This window comes from Solanum dulcamara, chromosome 7 (assembly GCF_947179165.1).
Source record: "Solanum dulcamara chromosome 7, daSolDulc1.2, whole genome shotgun sequence".
Lineage (NCBI taxonomy): Eukaryota > Viridiplantae > Streptophyta > Magnoliopsida > Solanales > Solanaceae > Solanum > Solanum dulcamara.
This window is the reverse complement of record NC_077243.1, coordinates 3,832,418-3,846,486: the sequence shown is the minus strand read 5'-3', so window position 1 is coordinate 3,846,486 and position 14,069 is coordinate 3,832,418. Positions and strand designations below refer to the sequence as shown.

At 33.4% G+C, this 14,069-nt stretch overlaps 2 protein-coding genes across 5 annotated transcripts; one reads left to right on the top strand and one right to left on the bottom strand.

The window, feature by feature from the left end:
• Nucleotides 1-8,365: 8,365 nt before the first annotated feature.
• Nucleotides 8,366-12,562, top strand: LOC129896830 (pentatricopeptide repeat-containing protein At4g02750). Of its 4 annotated transcripts, none has more exons than XR_008768055.1 (3): nucleotides 8,366-9,869; nucleotides 10,184-11,223; nucleotides 12,188-12,562. XR_008768055.1 is itself a non-coding variant. In XM_055972810.1 (2 exons), the coding sequence occupies exons 1-2, from the start codon at nucleotides 8,379-8,381 to the stop codon at nucleotides 10,988-10,990; spliced, it is 2,298 nt and encodes a 765-aa protein (XP_055828785.1). In that variant the 5' UTR covers nucleotides 8,366-8,378; the 3' UTR covers nucleotides 10,991-12,034. The 4 variants fall into 4 exon arrangements, 1 of the variants encoding a protein (XP_055828785.1); XR_008768056.1 differs by having other exon boundaries at nucleotides 10,184-12,033; nucleotides 12,192-12,562; XR_008768054.1 differs by having other exon boundaries at nucleotides 10,184-12,033.
• On the bottom strand, nucleotides 12,428-14,039 carry LOC129896832 (double-stranded RNA-binding protein 4-like). The gene is made up of 6 exons (XM_055972811.1): nucleotides 13,857-14,039; nucleotides 13,477-13,739; nucleotides 13,178-13,388; nucleotides 12,981-13,094; nucleotides 12,862-12,893; nucleotides 12,428-12,743 (listed from the first exon to the last, which is right to left on the bottom strand). Exons 1-6 carry the CDS (start codon nucleotides 13,879-13,881, stop codon nucleotides 12,627-12,629), a joined length of 762 nt encoding a protein of 253 aa, XP_055828786.1. The 5' UTR covers nucleotides 13,882-14,039; the 3' UTR covers nucleotides 12,428-12,626.
• Nucleotides 14,040-14,069: the final 30 nt, after the last annotated feature.

The window sequence follows — 14,069 nt, the reverse complement described above, 5'->3', positions numbered from 1 at the left end:
TGATTACGAGGAGTACTACTGTCAAATCCTTATGCAACGGACAGGAGAACAAACTCACCATTTTATCTAATGATGAAATATATTAGTTTCTTTGATCCATTTTAGTTATATTGCTTATTAAAAATAATTGATTTAGTTATAATGCTTCAATCCATTTTATGTTCATTTTTATTTGTCTACTATCTCAAAAAAAAAAATTTAATTTTACTTGCCACTTTTAGTTTAGACATTTAAGTGAAGTTGATTTATAAATCATTTGTATTATGTAAAGAAAATAATTTAAACAATGTATAAAACTTGACAACACAACAAACAAAAAATCTTATCTTTTCTCTTGCATAAAAGCTAAATAAATATCCGTGATTAAGACTTGTTTGATAGTATTTGCATATACTCTTGTTAAACATCAATTCATCGTCATTCTTTTTTGGAGTTAAGCGCTTGTTACCCTTCTTGTGGTCTTAACTCTTAGTTGCTTTGTATGATGAAATACTAATTAACCATGTTTTTAATCAAACGTTGAGTTGTTAGGCCAATTTTTGGACTCAATTTTCCAATAAAGGAAGTGATCATTACTTTCCTCTAGAATATGGAGATGGATTTTAGTTATACGATTTTTTATCTGATGATAAAACATTATACAGTAAATTAAAGAAACAGAAATAATGGATTAAAATCCATTTCATACTTGAAGTACTAAACCTACACCATAAACTATCATATTTTTATTAATTTCATATATAAATTATGCCTAGTTTACATTTCCCCCGGAATATGACATGACATGAGATGGAAGGAGGAGACAGATCACATGGTCCTTATGCAGTCCAACAATTGGAGTTTCTTGTGAGGCATGCAGCTCTTTTGGCTACTTCATCTGCAACTCCAAATTCCTTAATTCTATAATTTTAATTGCTTGTCGTTTTCAATAGTACTATTCTTTCTTTTGTCCTTTTTTTCATATCCTCGTGTATGACATTTAATTACGCCGGTAAAAATTTACTTCTATCCAATATTTATACCAAATTACTAATAAATACTTGATGCATACAAGGGTGGATGAAGGATTGGATTGATTCAAACTATCTGAACTCGATATTTTTTATGTGAAATATAAATTGATATGTTATAATGTATTGAAATTGCAATATGTTTGAACCCATAGAACCCAATGTCAAAAACATTAAAAATTGAATAATAAAATTTTAATCCTACATACATGTGCACTCTTTTTACTAAATTAATATAGTGAATTACTATACATAATATGCCTTAATTTTGATTTAACTATAATAAATTTATATAATTTGACGTAAACGTGGGCACTCGTAAATTAGCCCCACTTCGAGCGAGTAGCATCAACCTCTAAAAAGGGAAAAAAGAAATTTCTAGCTCCATTGCATATAAAGTGAGTTAAAGTTTTTCATGAAGAGTAAGAGTGAACTCATGGACACTGATTTTTAGGATAATATATGAGCTGTCTCTGCCCCAATTTATGTTAACAGAAAAGAAAAGAAGTCAAGGCAAATCCTTGTTATTATTATGATTATACAGTATATATATTTCTAGTCTTGTTTTATCAAGTATGATACAAATTAATAGGGTCCCATAAAATGTACAAGATGTTATATTATAAGGAGCTAAATGAATTAATGAATTGCTCATGCTCGGTCACGGGACATTATATTTATCGTACAGTTATGCAATAAATAATAATAAATAAATAAAAACTGTGTATTTGTTTTGTATTACATTATTCTCGAGTGATCAACCGATAAATTAACCTATTTAACACTATAATATGGAAGAAGTCTAATTAACAAACTAATCGAATAATGGAAACATTGATTAGTGTAAAAAGGCTCAAAAGGTATAAATTGGGCAGTGTATTCAAAAGCTGTCTGGATTTTATGTTATTTTATAAAGGAACTAGATTTGTTTGATAATTGACCAAATATTGCTGTTGTTTTTCTATTGACTTTGTTCTAAGCTTGCTCTTTTATTATTACATTCTCTGCCATCAGGTGACTATTAAGAATGAGTAGTATATTTATTAGCACGAATATCAACTTAATACTGTAGTCAAGGCTCTAAACACACTCAAATCATTGCTTATGACCATCCTTATTTTAAACGGAAATAACTTACACTAATCACAATAAAAGACTCCACTCCTACCCCACAACCACCCAATCCCCCAATAAAAAAATCCCAGTAAACCATGGCACAGAAGTAGAGATTCAGCTACAATATTATATATATACAATTTTCTCAGTTTTAATTCTTTTATCTGATTTTTAATTGATGCAAAATTTAAAACATGAGATATAGAAGGTGGCATTGATATTTGTTAATTTATAAGAATATCAATATAGTGCGCATGGAGGAGTCTTTGGGTGTGGTGTGCAGGTCCTCACTGTAGAAAGCTGCTAAAGAACAAAAAAGATAAATGACAGAGCTTTTAATTTCTGCAAAGTAGTCTCTTTTCGAAAGAAGAAAGAGTTAAAAGTGTGATGGGCCATAATGTGGTCGACACAATTAAATGTTTTCACGTAATTTCGTATGTACCTCTTAATATAAGCTATGGAGACATATATTGTTGAAATTAAATCTACTGTTGTTAAGTCAAAAATCATGCTCCCAAGCGTGTCGTAATAAAGGATACCTGAGAAAAGCATAAAATTCTTTCTTATTAATAGACGTAATTAATTCTTCTTGTGTTTTAAAATAGGAACATATATACATGGGGGAGATTGAAAAAAAAAAATTGCTCATGTAACGATCAAATGGAATGTGTTTATTTGGTCCAAAAGAAAAACTAACTAGTCATATTAAGTTAGAGAAGTACTCGTACAGGGAGCAGTGGATAGAAAAAATAGCCAAATGACCAAAGTAAGTTATAGAAAAAATAGTCAAATGACCCTTCAATCTATTGTCTAATTTTAATTATACACTTATATTTTATGGGAATCCTATTATCTCCTTAGATTATTTCAAAGTGAAATTAATTACACTCTAAAATTTTATTATCGTGACTTGTGATGAAATACACGCGCTTGACACGTGTATTTCACCAATTAATAATTTTTTAAAATTTTTTTCTCCTCCTTCCTCCTCCTTTCTTCCTCAATCATTTCTTCAACCCTAATCACAATAAAATACCATTTTTACCTGAAAAATTATTTATGTCTCCAACAAATTATAAGAACAATGTTCCCAATCAAATCTTTCATTCAATAAATTCAATAATATTTTCAGGTTCTTTTATATTTTATTTTTCTTCATTAAAAAAATATAGATACACATCAAATGGGTCATGGAAATTCGAGACCAATTTGTAACACCAATTTGAGAAACTCCTCTCTCTTTCCCATTCTTTCTCTCTCTAAAATTTTCTTGAATAATTTATAATTTGAGTTTTTGATGTTGATTTTTCATAGGTTTTAGGAGAAAATGAAGGATCCATCTTTAAAAAATGTAGAAGAAATTATTTTGTTTCAGTTCCTTCTAATAAGTTCGAAAATAAAAACACAATTACATCTTTTTGATTTTGTTACTCTTGAGTGCATGACTTAAAAAAATAAATCAATTAATGGATATGTTTTTTTAAAAATAAATTTCATTTGTTAGATGTGTACTAAACAAGTCTATTGAAAAATTATTTGTTCATAAAATGCATTAATTGTTGATAATTTTTATACCAAACATCCATTGATTAAGCTTCAACAATGATAATGGTGAAGAAGGTATAGTACTATAGATAAATAACAAGTGATAAAGAGAAAGAAAAAAAAAATTAAAAATAAAAATAAAAATAGGCAACTCACTCTCTCAAAGAGGGTGAAATACACTCTCTATGCCAATTCAACACTTAAGAAATTATTTATTCTATTTAAAAGTAATTAAAGAAAATAATAAACCCCCTGCAAAAATATAAATATATAGTAAAAATTCAATAATAGATTGGGAGCTCATTTGACTATTTTCTCTAAGTTATAAAATAGTCGAAGTATGAGAGAAACCATTCGAGTTTCTAATTACCCCCACCGATGCCACCTTGCTTTGTGTGTGTGTCTACTGCACCATCAATATTCAGTTTATAGTAAGCCAGATTTAATTTTCTTTCCTATATTTAACGAAAGGGTTTACTTTATATCTCTAGTAAATATTTTTTTTGTTTTTGTAAAATTACTACTCAGTATAAGAGTCTAGGAAGCAGGTGTTCATCAATATGCGAATACCTACTTTCTAGATTACTACTTAAATATTATATATGTTTTTTTGTTTTAATTTTTTTGTCTTGTTTTTTTCATAGTATGTTATATATTTAAAAATTATATAAAAATATTATAAATCATAATAATTAATAACTTAAAATATTTAAAAAAGAAGTAACATATATTATTTGAAATGTCTAAACAACTATAAATCATAATAATTACAACTTAAAAATTTAAATGACATATAATATTTGGTTGACATTCGAAATTTATCAGTGTCATATAAATTGAGATAGAGAAAGTAACATATTTTATTTAAAAACGACGTAAAAAGTATTATAAGTCACAATAATTGATGCTAGGGGTAATTTAGTTATTTTATAATTTTCCCGTTTTAATTTGTTTCTCTCAAAACTTATCAATGTCATATAAATTGAGATAAAGAAAGTAACATATTTTATTTGAAAATGGCATAAAAATTATTATAAATCACAATAATTGACAACTTAAAATATTTAAAAGACATAAAATTTGATGGACTCCCGAAATTCTATTAATGTCACATATATAGAGACGAAAGAAGTAACAGATATTATCTAAAACATAAAAAAAAATTAATAGACTCTCTAAATTTAATTTACATCACATAAATTGAAACAAAATGAGGGGTGGGCGTTCGGTATTCGGTTCGGTATTTTCAAAGTTCGGGTTCGGTAATTCGGTAATCGGTAATTCAAAGTATATACCAAATACCGAACTTTCAAACTTCGGTTCGATAATTCGGTAATCGGTAAATAAAACTTCGGTTCGGTACGGTATACGGTAATACCATATTTTTTTAATAGTTAATATACAATAAAAATTTATCCGCATTTAATATTTACATTAACCTAAAGAATACATATCTTAACTTACATTTTTATTACTACACCATAATTAAGTAATATATGCATTTTAACTTGCCGAATATCGAAATCGAAATTGCTCGTAAGCCACAATCTACGGAGGAGAAATGATACATCGTAAACAAAGAGAAAATAATTTATGAATCGATACAGAATAAAAAAAATATTACCATGTAATAAAAATAATGAAAAAGAGTGAAAACAAAAATCTCTAATATATCATACATAATTTTTATACATATGTTTTTCTTTGAATTATCCAAAAACTCTACATCACTGCACTAATATGAAAGAGTTGGAATCTTTCGTTTTCAATGTAACTACCAAACAATTTATGTAGATAACTAACGTGGGAATCATGCAAAGTGAAATTAGAATTCTTAATCAATTGCATAAATTTGAAATTAGAATTTATAATTTTTACATGTACATGAATTAAATTTTAGCAGTTATCCATAATGTACGTGTAAGTATACATATAATGATATAATATACGGTAAACGTGGGAAAGTTGAAATGAAAATGGTAAGGAAAATGAAAAAATGAGATAGTTTCCTCTTACTATACTCTTATTTTTTGGTAAATTTTTTTCCAGTTTTTTTGTAAAAAAAAAAATAAAAAAATAAAAAAAATTAAAAAGTTCGGTATTCGGGAAATCCCGAATACCGAAACCGAAATCCCGAATACCGAAACCGAAATCCCGAATACCGAAACCGAAATACCGAAATATCAATTTCGGTACCGAATACCGAACCGAAATACCGAATTACCGAATACCGAAATACCGAAATAGCCGGTTCGGTTCGGTAATTCAGTTTTCGGTATTTTATGCCCATCCCTAAAAATGAGTAACAAATATTGGGTCCACGTTGGTATGGACTCCAATGTCTAGTAATTTAAAGAGTTATTTTGGAGAAGCAAGTTGCAACTATATATGTGTGTGGAAATTATGATGGGAAGTTGAGTGTTGACTGTTGAGACGTCAAATTGAAGTTTCTAAACTCCAAGGCGACCCCATGTTGGAGATATTTGATGTGTCCTTTGTTCTCCTTTTAATATCGGGCCCAAGTAATATGGGGCTCTTTTCAAAATAGTGACATGTTGGGCTATATTCTTTTCCTTTCAATTCTTGGGCCTTAGCACTTAATTCCTTCAAGTGGGCTAGCTTGTCTGGCCTATCACAGGGGAGTTCACTCTCTCTCTCTAATCGGGTAGTAAGAATGAGACACATATCGGAATATTCAAAGGGCCATATTGATAAATCGTATATTTTTATGTTCTGTTTATAAAGATTAACTGTTCAATAATATTAGTATTTAAATATTTTTTAATATAATCTGTTCACATTGATACATGCACTTCATGTTGAGTATGAGTCTTTTTCTTGCCGATTTGAAAAATAATAGATCTTTTTTCTTTTCACAAAATATAAACTAATGAGTCGGGCTTTACATTTAAAAAAAAAATTGAAATCTCAAATCCTGTGTTTTAGAAAATTTGAAATTTCACCTCATGATTTGAAATCATGATCCCAAGCTGCATGTTCAAACATTGATATAAAATCAGAATCACAAATTGCATGTCCAAACGTCTCCTTATTGTTGAGTCAAAATGTTATATTTGGATTATTTGTGATTCTGATTCTGATTTTAAATCAATGTTTGGACATGCAATCATGAGACAAAATTTCAAATCATGTTTGGATGATTTGTTGTCCCAAAAAAGAAAAGTAACTTTAGCAAGTATATTATTTGCATAACTTGAATGGCCATCCAAAGAATTAATTCTCTTTTTCTTGTTAAGATTAGAAGATAGCACAAAATTTGAAAAGCAGAGGAAGTGAAACACTGAAATATATTCAAGGGCAGGTAAAGAGAACATAGGAGAGCTAGTGCTAGTAACTCTTTGACTAAAGCAATAATAATTGACTCAACATCTAGGAAAATCATCAGGAGGAGGAAGCAAACACTGACAAGGATGTTGACAACTTTGAACAATCAATTCCATAGTAAGACACCATGAAGTATGTTCCTCCAAGTGACAATGTATGAACCAAACTCCTGGATTATCTGCTATTATCCTAATTGCACTCCACCCTCCAACAGGAACACCCATTGTGTTCCTCTCAGGTGGATCAATAAGATTATAACTTTCCGTATCGCGATCAACATCATAATTTCCAAATCTCCTGCCCACAATGAAAAATTATGACCATGTACATGAATTGGATGATTTTCTGGATTTAAAAAGCTCGTGTCTTGTAACACGATCTCTAGTCTCGTACCATATGGCACTACCAAGATCCTAGTACTAAATTCAGTATTCAGATTTTCGGATAATGGATCCACTCTTGTGTAGTTAATGAAAGAAAGTCAAAAAAGTAAAAAGCAAAAGGAAAAAAAAAAAACATACGTGTTTCCTTTGAAAAGCAGCAATTTACGCTGCAACTTTTGACAGAAAAAAGGAAATGCGTACCGTCCAATTTTTGGACGCGTTTTCTTTCTCCTATAAATAGAGCGCCTCTTGTGCTCATTTAGATAAATCCCAAAAAGTGAGAGAAAGAATACAAAGATAGTTAATATTGTAGTCTTGAATGCCCTCTTTAGTGAGTTGTTCCTTTTGCAAGAGAGGAGTGTTAATTGTTGTTTTCTCCTTGTATTTGAGAGCAATGTATTCCCATATTTTATTAGTAAAATCCTTCTACCCCGTGTTTTTTCCCCTCTATCTATTTGAGGGGTTTCCACGTGTCTTCGTTTAATTCGCCACTTTGACATGTCATAGGGAAATGCATTACACACACTTTATATATTTGGGTGATTGTCAAAATGACACATCGAAACCTTACTTGAATAACTTCAAATCATTAATTGGAACAAGAAAATATTTGAAATTCAAAACTAACATGTAACCGTGGAGAGATTCGTAGAGTGAAAAAAGAAAATAGAATCATGGGTATGACATTTTGAATTGATGCATCCAGAAGGGATGATGGGAGCAAAAGAAGTAATTTTTGATATTTTTTAAAATGATAGAGAAAATAAGAAAATATGATAAAAAGGGGTGTGTAGTTAAGTAATTTTGTCATTGTATTTTGGAAAAATAGGATTCGTGGGCCGAATTTGTAGCAGTCAGGAGTTGTTAGCCCAAGACGGATTTTTGGTCTCGGGGGCCCAACAGCTTATTAGTGGAAGTGCAACTACTTCCCGCGAAATCAAATTAGTGTTTTGAGAGTTTGAAAATTACGGTCTGAACAATGTGCTTCAGAAGATTCCACAGCACTTGTTCGCGTTTACTTCTGAACGAACCGGCTAGCCATCTCAAAGAAGAATTGCCACGCACCAAATTAGCTGGCGGTAAACCACCGGTGAAGGCGGCGAAAGCCAGTAGCTCAGATATAGTGCAATGGAATAGGTATATCACCCAACACATGCGTCAAGGAGAATGCGATTCAGCATTGAGCTTATTCAACTCTATGCCTACAAAGTCCTGTGTATCGTGGAACGCAATGATTTCTGGTTACTTATTGAATGGCAAACTGGACCTCGCTCAGAAGCTGTTTGACGAAATGCCTCACAGAGACTTGGTTTCCTGGAACATTATGCTTAGTGGGTACATTAAGAATAAGAATTTTGGGGCAGCTAAGATTTTGTTTGATCAAATGCCTGTTAGAGATGTTGTGTCGTGGAATGCATTGCTTTCCGGGTATGCACAGAATGGGTATGTTGATGATGCTAGAAGTATCTTTCTCATGATGCCTGTGAAGAATGATATCTCTTGGAATGGACTTCTCGCTACGTATGTTCAGAATGGGAGGATTGAGGAGGCCAGGAAATTGTTTGAGTCAAAGGTTAATTGGCCGTTGGTTTCTTGGAATTGCTTGTTGGGTGGGTATTTGAGAAAGAGGATGTTGCCCCAGGCAAAAGTGCTCTTCGATAGAATGCCTGTTAAGGATCAGGTCTCATGGAACACGATAATCTCTTGTTATGCCCAGAATGATGATTTGGAGGAAGCGAGGAAGTTATTCGATGAGTCACCTAATAAAGATGTGTTTACATGGACTTCAATGCTTTCTGGTTATGTACAGAATGGGATGGTAGATGAGGCTAGGAGGATCTTCAATGAGATGCCTGAAAAGAATGAGGTTTCATGGAATGCAATGATTGCAGGATATGTGCAGTCTAATAGGATGGACTTGGCGAGGGAATTCTTTGAGGCAATGCCCTGTAAGAACGTCAGCTCTTGGAACACAATGATAACAGGTTATGCTCAAAATGGGGATATAACTCATGCCAGAAATTTGTTTGATTGTATGCCTAATCGTGATTGCATCTCTTGGGCAGCAATTATTGCTGGGTATGCTCAAAGTGGCAACAGTGAGGAGGCATTGCACATGTTTGTTCAAATGAAGAGAGATGGTGGGAGGATAAATAGGTCGGCATTTACTTGTGTTTTGAGTACATCTGCTGACATTGCTGCATTCGAGTTCGGAAAGCAAATACATGGACGACTTGTCAAGGCTGGATATCACACTGGGTGTTATGTAGGAAATGCACTCCTATCAATGTACTGTAAGTGTGGAAGTATTGACGAGGCATATGACGTGTTCGAGGAGATAGCGGAGAAGGATGCTGTCTCTTGGAACACTATGATCATCGGTTATGCAAGGCATGGTTTTGGCAAACAAGCTCTTAGACAATTCAAATCAATGAAAGAAGCGGGTATCAGACCTGATGATGTCACCATGGTAAATGTTGATACATTTTAAATTCTAAAGTAGTACTTTGACGGTATTGTAAAACTGTTTTTGCATTAACGAATCTGTTTAAAACCACTTCATCCCGAATTGCTTAATGCAATTGTATGTTAAGATTGCTCCCATGTGTCGTGCATTGCCTTTGCATTTTCCATTCTTTCTAGTTGAACAGCCACTGAGTTGTACACGTCATTGATATAGGGTTTTGACTTTAATCTTTGTATTCTCAACACTTCCCACTCATTTCATTTCTTTAAAATAAATGTTCAGTTGTTTAGGTTTCCCTTTTTGTGCTTTTTTTACAGGTTGGTGTATTATCTGCTTGCGGCCATACCGGCTTGATTGACAAGGGCATGGAACACTTTTACTCAATGGGTCGAGTTTATGGAATAGCTACAAATCCCAGGCATTATACTTGCATGATTGACCTTCTGGGTCGAGCTGGGCGACTGGATGATGCTCAAAATCTAATGAAGGACATGCCTTGTGAACCAGATGCTGCTACTTGGGGTGCTCTCCTTGGGGCAAGTAGGATTCACGGAAACATTGAATTAGGAGAAAAGGCTGCTGAAATGATTTTCAGATTAGAGCCTTGGAATGCAGGGATGTATGTCCTTCTCTCAAATTTATATGCAGCTTCTGGCAGATGGCGTGACGTTAGCAAGATGAGATTAAAAATGAGGGATACAGGTGTAAGGAAAATGCCTGGTTACAGCTGGGTTGAGGTGCAAAATCAGATACATCTTTTTTCAGTTGGTGATACCATGCATCCAGACAGCAAGAGAATATATGCTTTCTTGGAAGAGTTAGAATTACTAATGAAGCAGGAGGGTTATGTCTCTGCCACGAAATTGGTCCTGCATGATGTGGATGAAGAGGAGAAGGCGCACATGCTCAAGTATCATAGCGAAAAATTAGCCGTTGCCTTTGCAATTCTAAATGTACCATCTGGGAGATCAATTCGTGTGATGAAAAATTTAAGGGTTTGTGGAGATTGTCATACTGCAATCAAACTCATATCAAAGATTGTGGGTAGATTGATTATTGTTCGGGATAGTAATCGTTTTCATCACTTCAGTGAAGGTGTTTGTACCTGTGGAGACTATTGGTAGTACTAGAGTGTGAAAGTCAACTAGATTTTAGCCGCAGTAATTCTTAGCTATTTTGCTGGCCATCTCCATAACTGTTGAGGAATTACTGTAGTTGTTGCACACGAGAAAGCAAAGCACGGACACTTCCTTTTTAGTTCTTCCTCTATCCAGGATACATGAGAAACTTTTATCTGAAGCAACAGCACAGAAGAGGGATAAGTGGATAAACCCTTTCTTGTTGTTTGGTGAATTTGGTACGTATAATCTGTGATCTCCTCATTGATGTTGGTAAAAAGAGATATGCTGAGATATATGGCCATAATTCTTGCACTTACGCACCATAGAACAAAGGGAGGAGTAATAGTTTCCTTACGATTCTCTGAGATCTGATAGTCAGAATAGAGTGAGGTGAATTTGTAGGAGGGTTTAGCAATTGTGCATTTAAAATAAGTCATGTACCACTTCAAGAGTACTTTGGTCCTCTGTTCTCGGGTGAGAGATTCTTGATTGGCTCCTTCCTCCTGTCTGGCCCAAACACATGACAGTGACTGTTTGATCATAAACCATAAATCTGCTCTACACTAAGCTCACTGACTGATTTCCTGCTTCTTTGAGCCCCACTAGCTAAGTGTGGCCCAGCATTTACACATAGTGGAACTCTCCTCAAAATCTGCTTACTACCAGAACTTATACAACAACAACAAAAACATACCCAATGAAATCCCACAAGTGGGGTGTGGGGAGGTAGAGTATATGCAGACCTTACCTCTACCTCGTGGAGGTAGAAAGGCTGTTTCCGGAGGACCTTGGCTTGAGTATATCAAATCAAAGTAGGTATGAAAAGGAAAAAAACGACAGTGTAGAAAACATAGCCACTTGTCAAGGACTACCAAAACTTATGCTATCTAAGATTACCCTGGCCCTAAGTTAACCTCATCTGCGGCCACGAGAAAAGTAATAATCTTTCCTGGATATAGTGAAGAGCACATGTATTGGATGACTAGACAATCACCAAACTCACTTGTAGTTTGTACTAGTATCCTTCTGAGTTTTGAGAGCAAAAGGTAAGAAATTTATTTCATCCTTGATTCCTCTTCCTATGATCAATAGTTCGTGTGAGACTAATGATTTTTATTGTTACTCTGTTCAAAGCAGTGACAGCAGAGTCTCTGTAATTTGTAGGTTCTGAGTTCCTAAACTAGTTACATTCCGTTTCAGGAAGAAAGGAGTTATACTTCGAAGTCCAAACACACTGAACAGAATGGTGGAAAAAGCAACATTGCCTGAAGGTAGAAAATACTTTTATCAGTTAAGTGGATCCAATGGGACAATTTTGGGTACGGATGTGAACATGTCTGCTCGAGCCACTTTATCATTCCATTCAGAGACCATACAGTTTGACACAGGGAGGTTAGACATGTAAATCTACATAAATTTGGAATAGTGTAAATATAGGTCTTTTACCGGTGAATGTTCTATTCTATTTCTATCAAAAAGTATAAAGCAGAAAATTCAGCTGAAGATTAGCGGCATATGAAACTACTGTATCATCTAGTTTATACAGAGATATTCAAATATTTGGAAAATAGAGTTCATGAGTCTAACAGTCACCAAGTATATTCTACCTAGATCTTAAGACGGACATAAAGTCCAAATATCAGTTGCCAAATCTTCTCATTTTGTTCCATTCCCAGTTCTTGGTTTCGGTTTTACTCTTTGGTCCACTTCCAGAGCTACCAACTATGCCATCAGTGTTGAAACAAGCAACTGCTCTCTGTAAGTAAAAATATTTTATAAATGAGCACTCCTTCCCTGAACATTTTCTTCATGATCTATAAGGCTAGATCAAAATGTATATATATTGCAACTAGCAAGGTGAGTATGTATTTTACCTCAATGCTTGCTTTTTGGCCTTGTAAATTGCCTATTCAAAACAACATGAGATGTGACTCAACAAGTATAAAAAAAAAATAAAAAATTAAAAAGACAATTATAGTCGGAATTTCCTCACCAGAGCATTTAGCCAACATTTTCTTACTAAAGTCAGTATCCATTCTGGTTTGCATACTAGGATGACACTTATTTTTGGACATGATGATCTGGTAAAGAGTTCCTGCATCAGTTTCTTCAAGGTTTTTAAGGTGTTAGACAGAGTTCTTTTGCACATAATATAAGTTAAGAGAGAAAAAAAACAGTAAATCCACATACCTAAGAGTGATTCAATCGCAGCTTGAGCAGCTACTTGCTTTGCCATTTGCTTGCTCCCAGCTAACTCACCTTTGTAAGTTTTGCCTCCCAACATCAAGTGACAAATATAAACTGAGCTTGGCCCTTCTGTATATCTAGTGTTATATATAGGCCTATCCAGATTCTTCTTGACAGCAAATTCATAGAGAATAGATTTGCACAACATGGGTTCCTTCAACACACAAAAACAAAAGTTAAAATAAGTATTTTGAGCAAAAGAATCTTTAGCTATTTAGAAAGAAGCAACAAGTGAATATCACCTTGTAAATAAGTGAAATATCTTTTGCATCAATTTTGTTGTGAATGCATTCATAAGCTATTTTTGCTGCTGCCTGCTCAGCTTCTTTCTTCGTGGGATGGGTCGACTTGGATTCATATTCGGATCCATCAACCAATACCTTTGATCTGAACTTTGGGGCATGTGGAAAACCTTCATTAACTGTTTGATAAATTGGGAGTTGTTTGACATTTTTTTGTGTGTACTCTTGTAGTTGATTCTTGTACATCACTTGTGCCGGAGGAACTACAAATAAATTATACCATTAATATAATGATTGAATTCATAAAAATGCATTAAAAACATGAATTAAGCAAGAAAATAATGGTCAATGACAAGAAAGTTGAAATGAGAGATGCATACTGGAAGTAAATTTTGGAAACTCCATTTGCTGAAGATGCAATTCTTTTAGAAACTAAAAATGGAGCCTTGAAGGATATTAGGCTATTAGCCCTTTATCATGACTTTTTACAACACTTACTTTGCATGAGAACTGTGAAGGAGAATCATTTTGTACAATAACACTACTTTTTTTTCCCTTTTTCATCAAGGTACATTGTCAAAATAAGAATTTTT

What these genes read in the sequence shown, in the direction of transcription:
- LOC129896830 (XM_055972810.1), top strand. Translation starts at nt 8,379, where the DNA reads ATGTGCTTCAGAAGATTCCACAGCACTTGTTCGCGTTTACTTCTGAAC. An exon ending in GACCTGATGATGTCACCATG is followed by an intron (nt 9,870 to 10,183) that starts GTAAATGTTGAT and finishes CTTTTTTTACAG; the next exon opens with GTTGGTGTATTATCTGCTTG.
- LOC129896832 (XM_055972811.1), bottom strand. Translation starts at nt 13,881, where the DNA reads ATGGAGTTTCCAAAATTTACTTCCA. An exon ending in ATATTTCACTTATTTACAAG is followed by an intron (nt 13,389 to 13,476) that starts GTGATATTCACT and finishes TGTGTGTTGAAG; the next exon opens with GAACCCATGTTGTGCAAATC. An exon ending in TGCGATTGAATCACTCTTAG is followed by an intron (nt 13,095 to 13,177) that starts GTATGTGGATTT and finishes AAAACCTTGAAG; the next exon opens with AAACTGATGCAGGAACTCTT.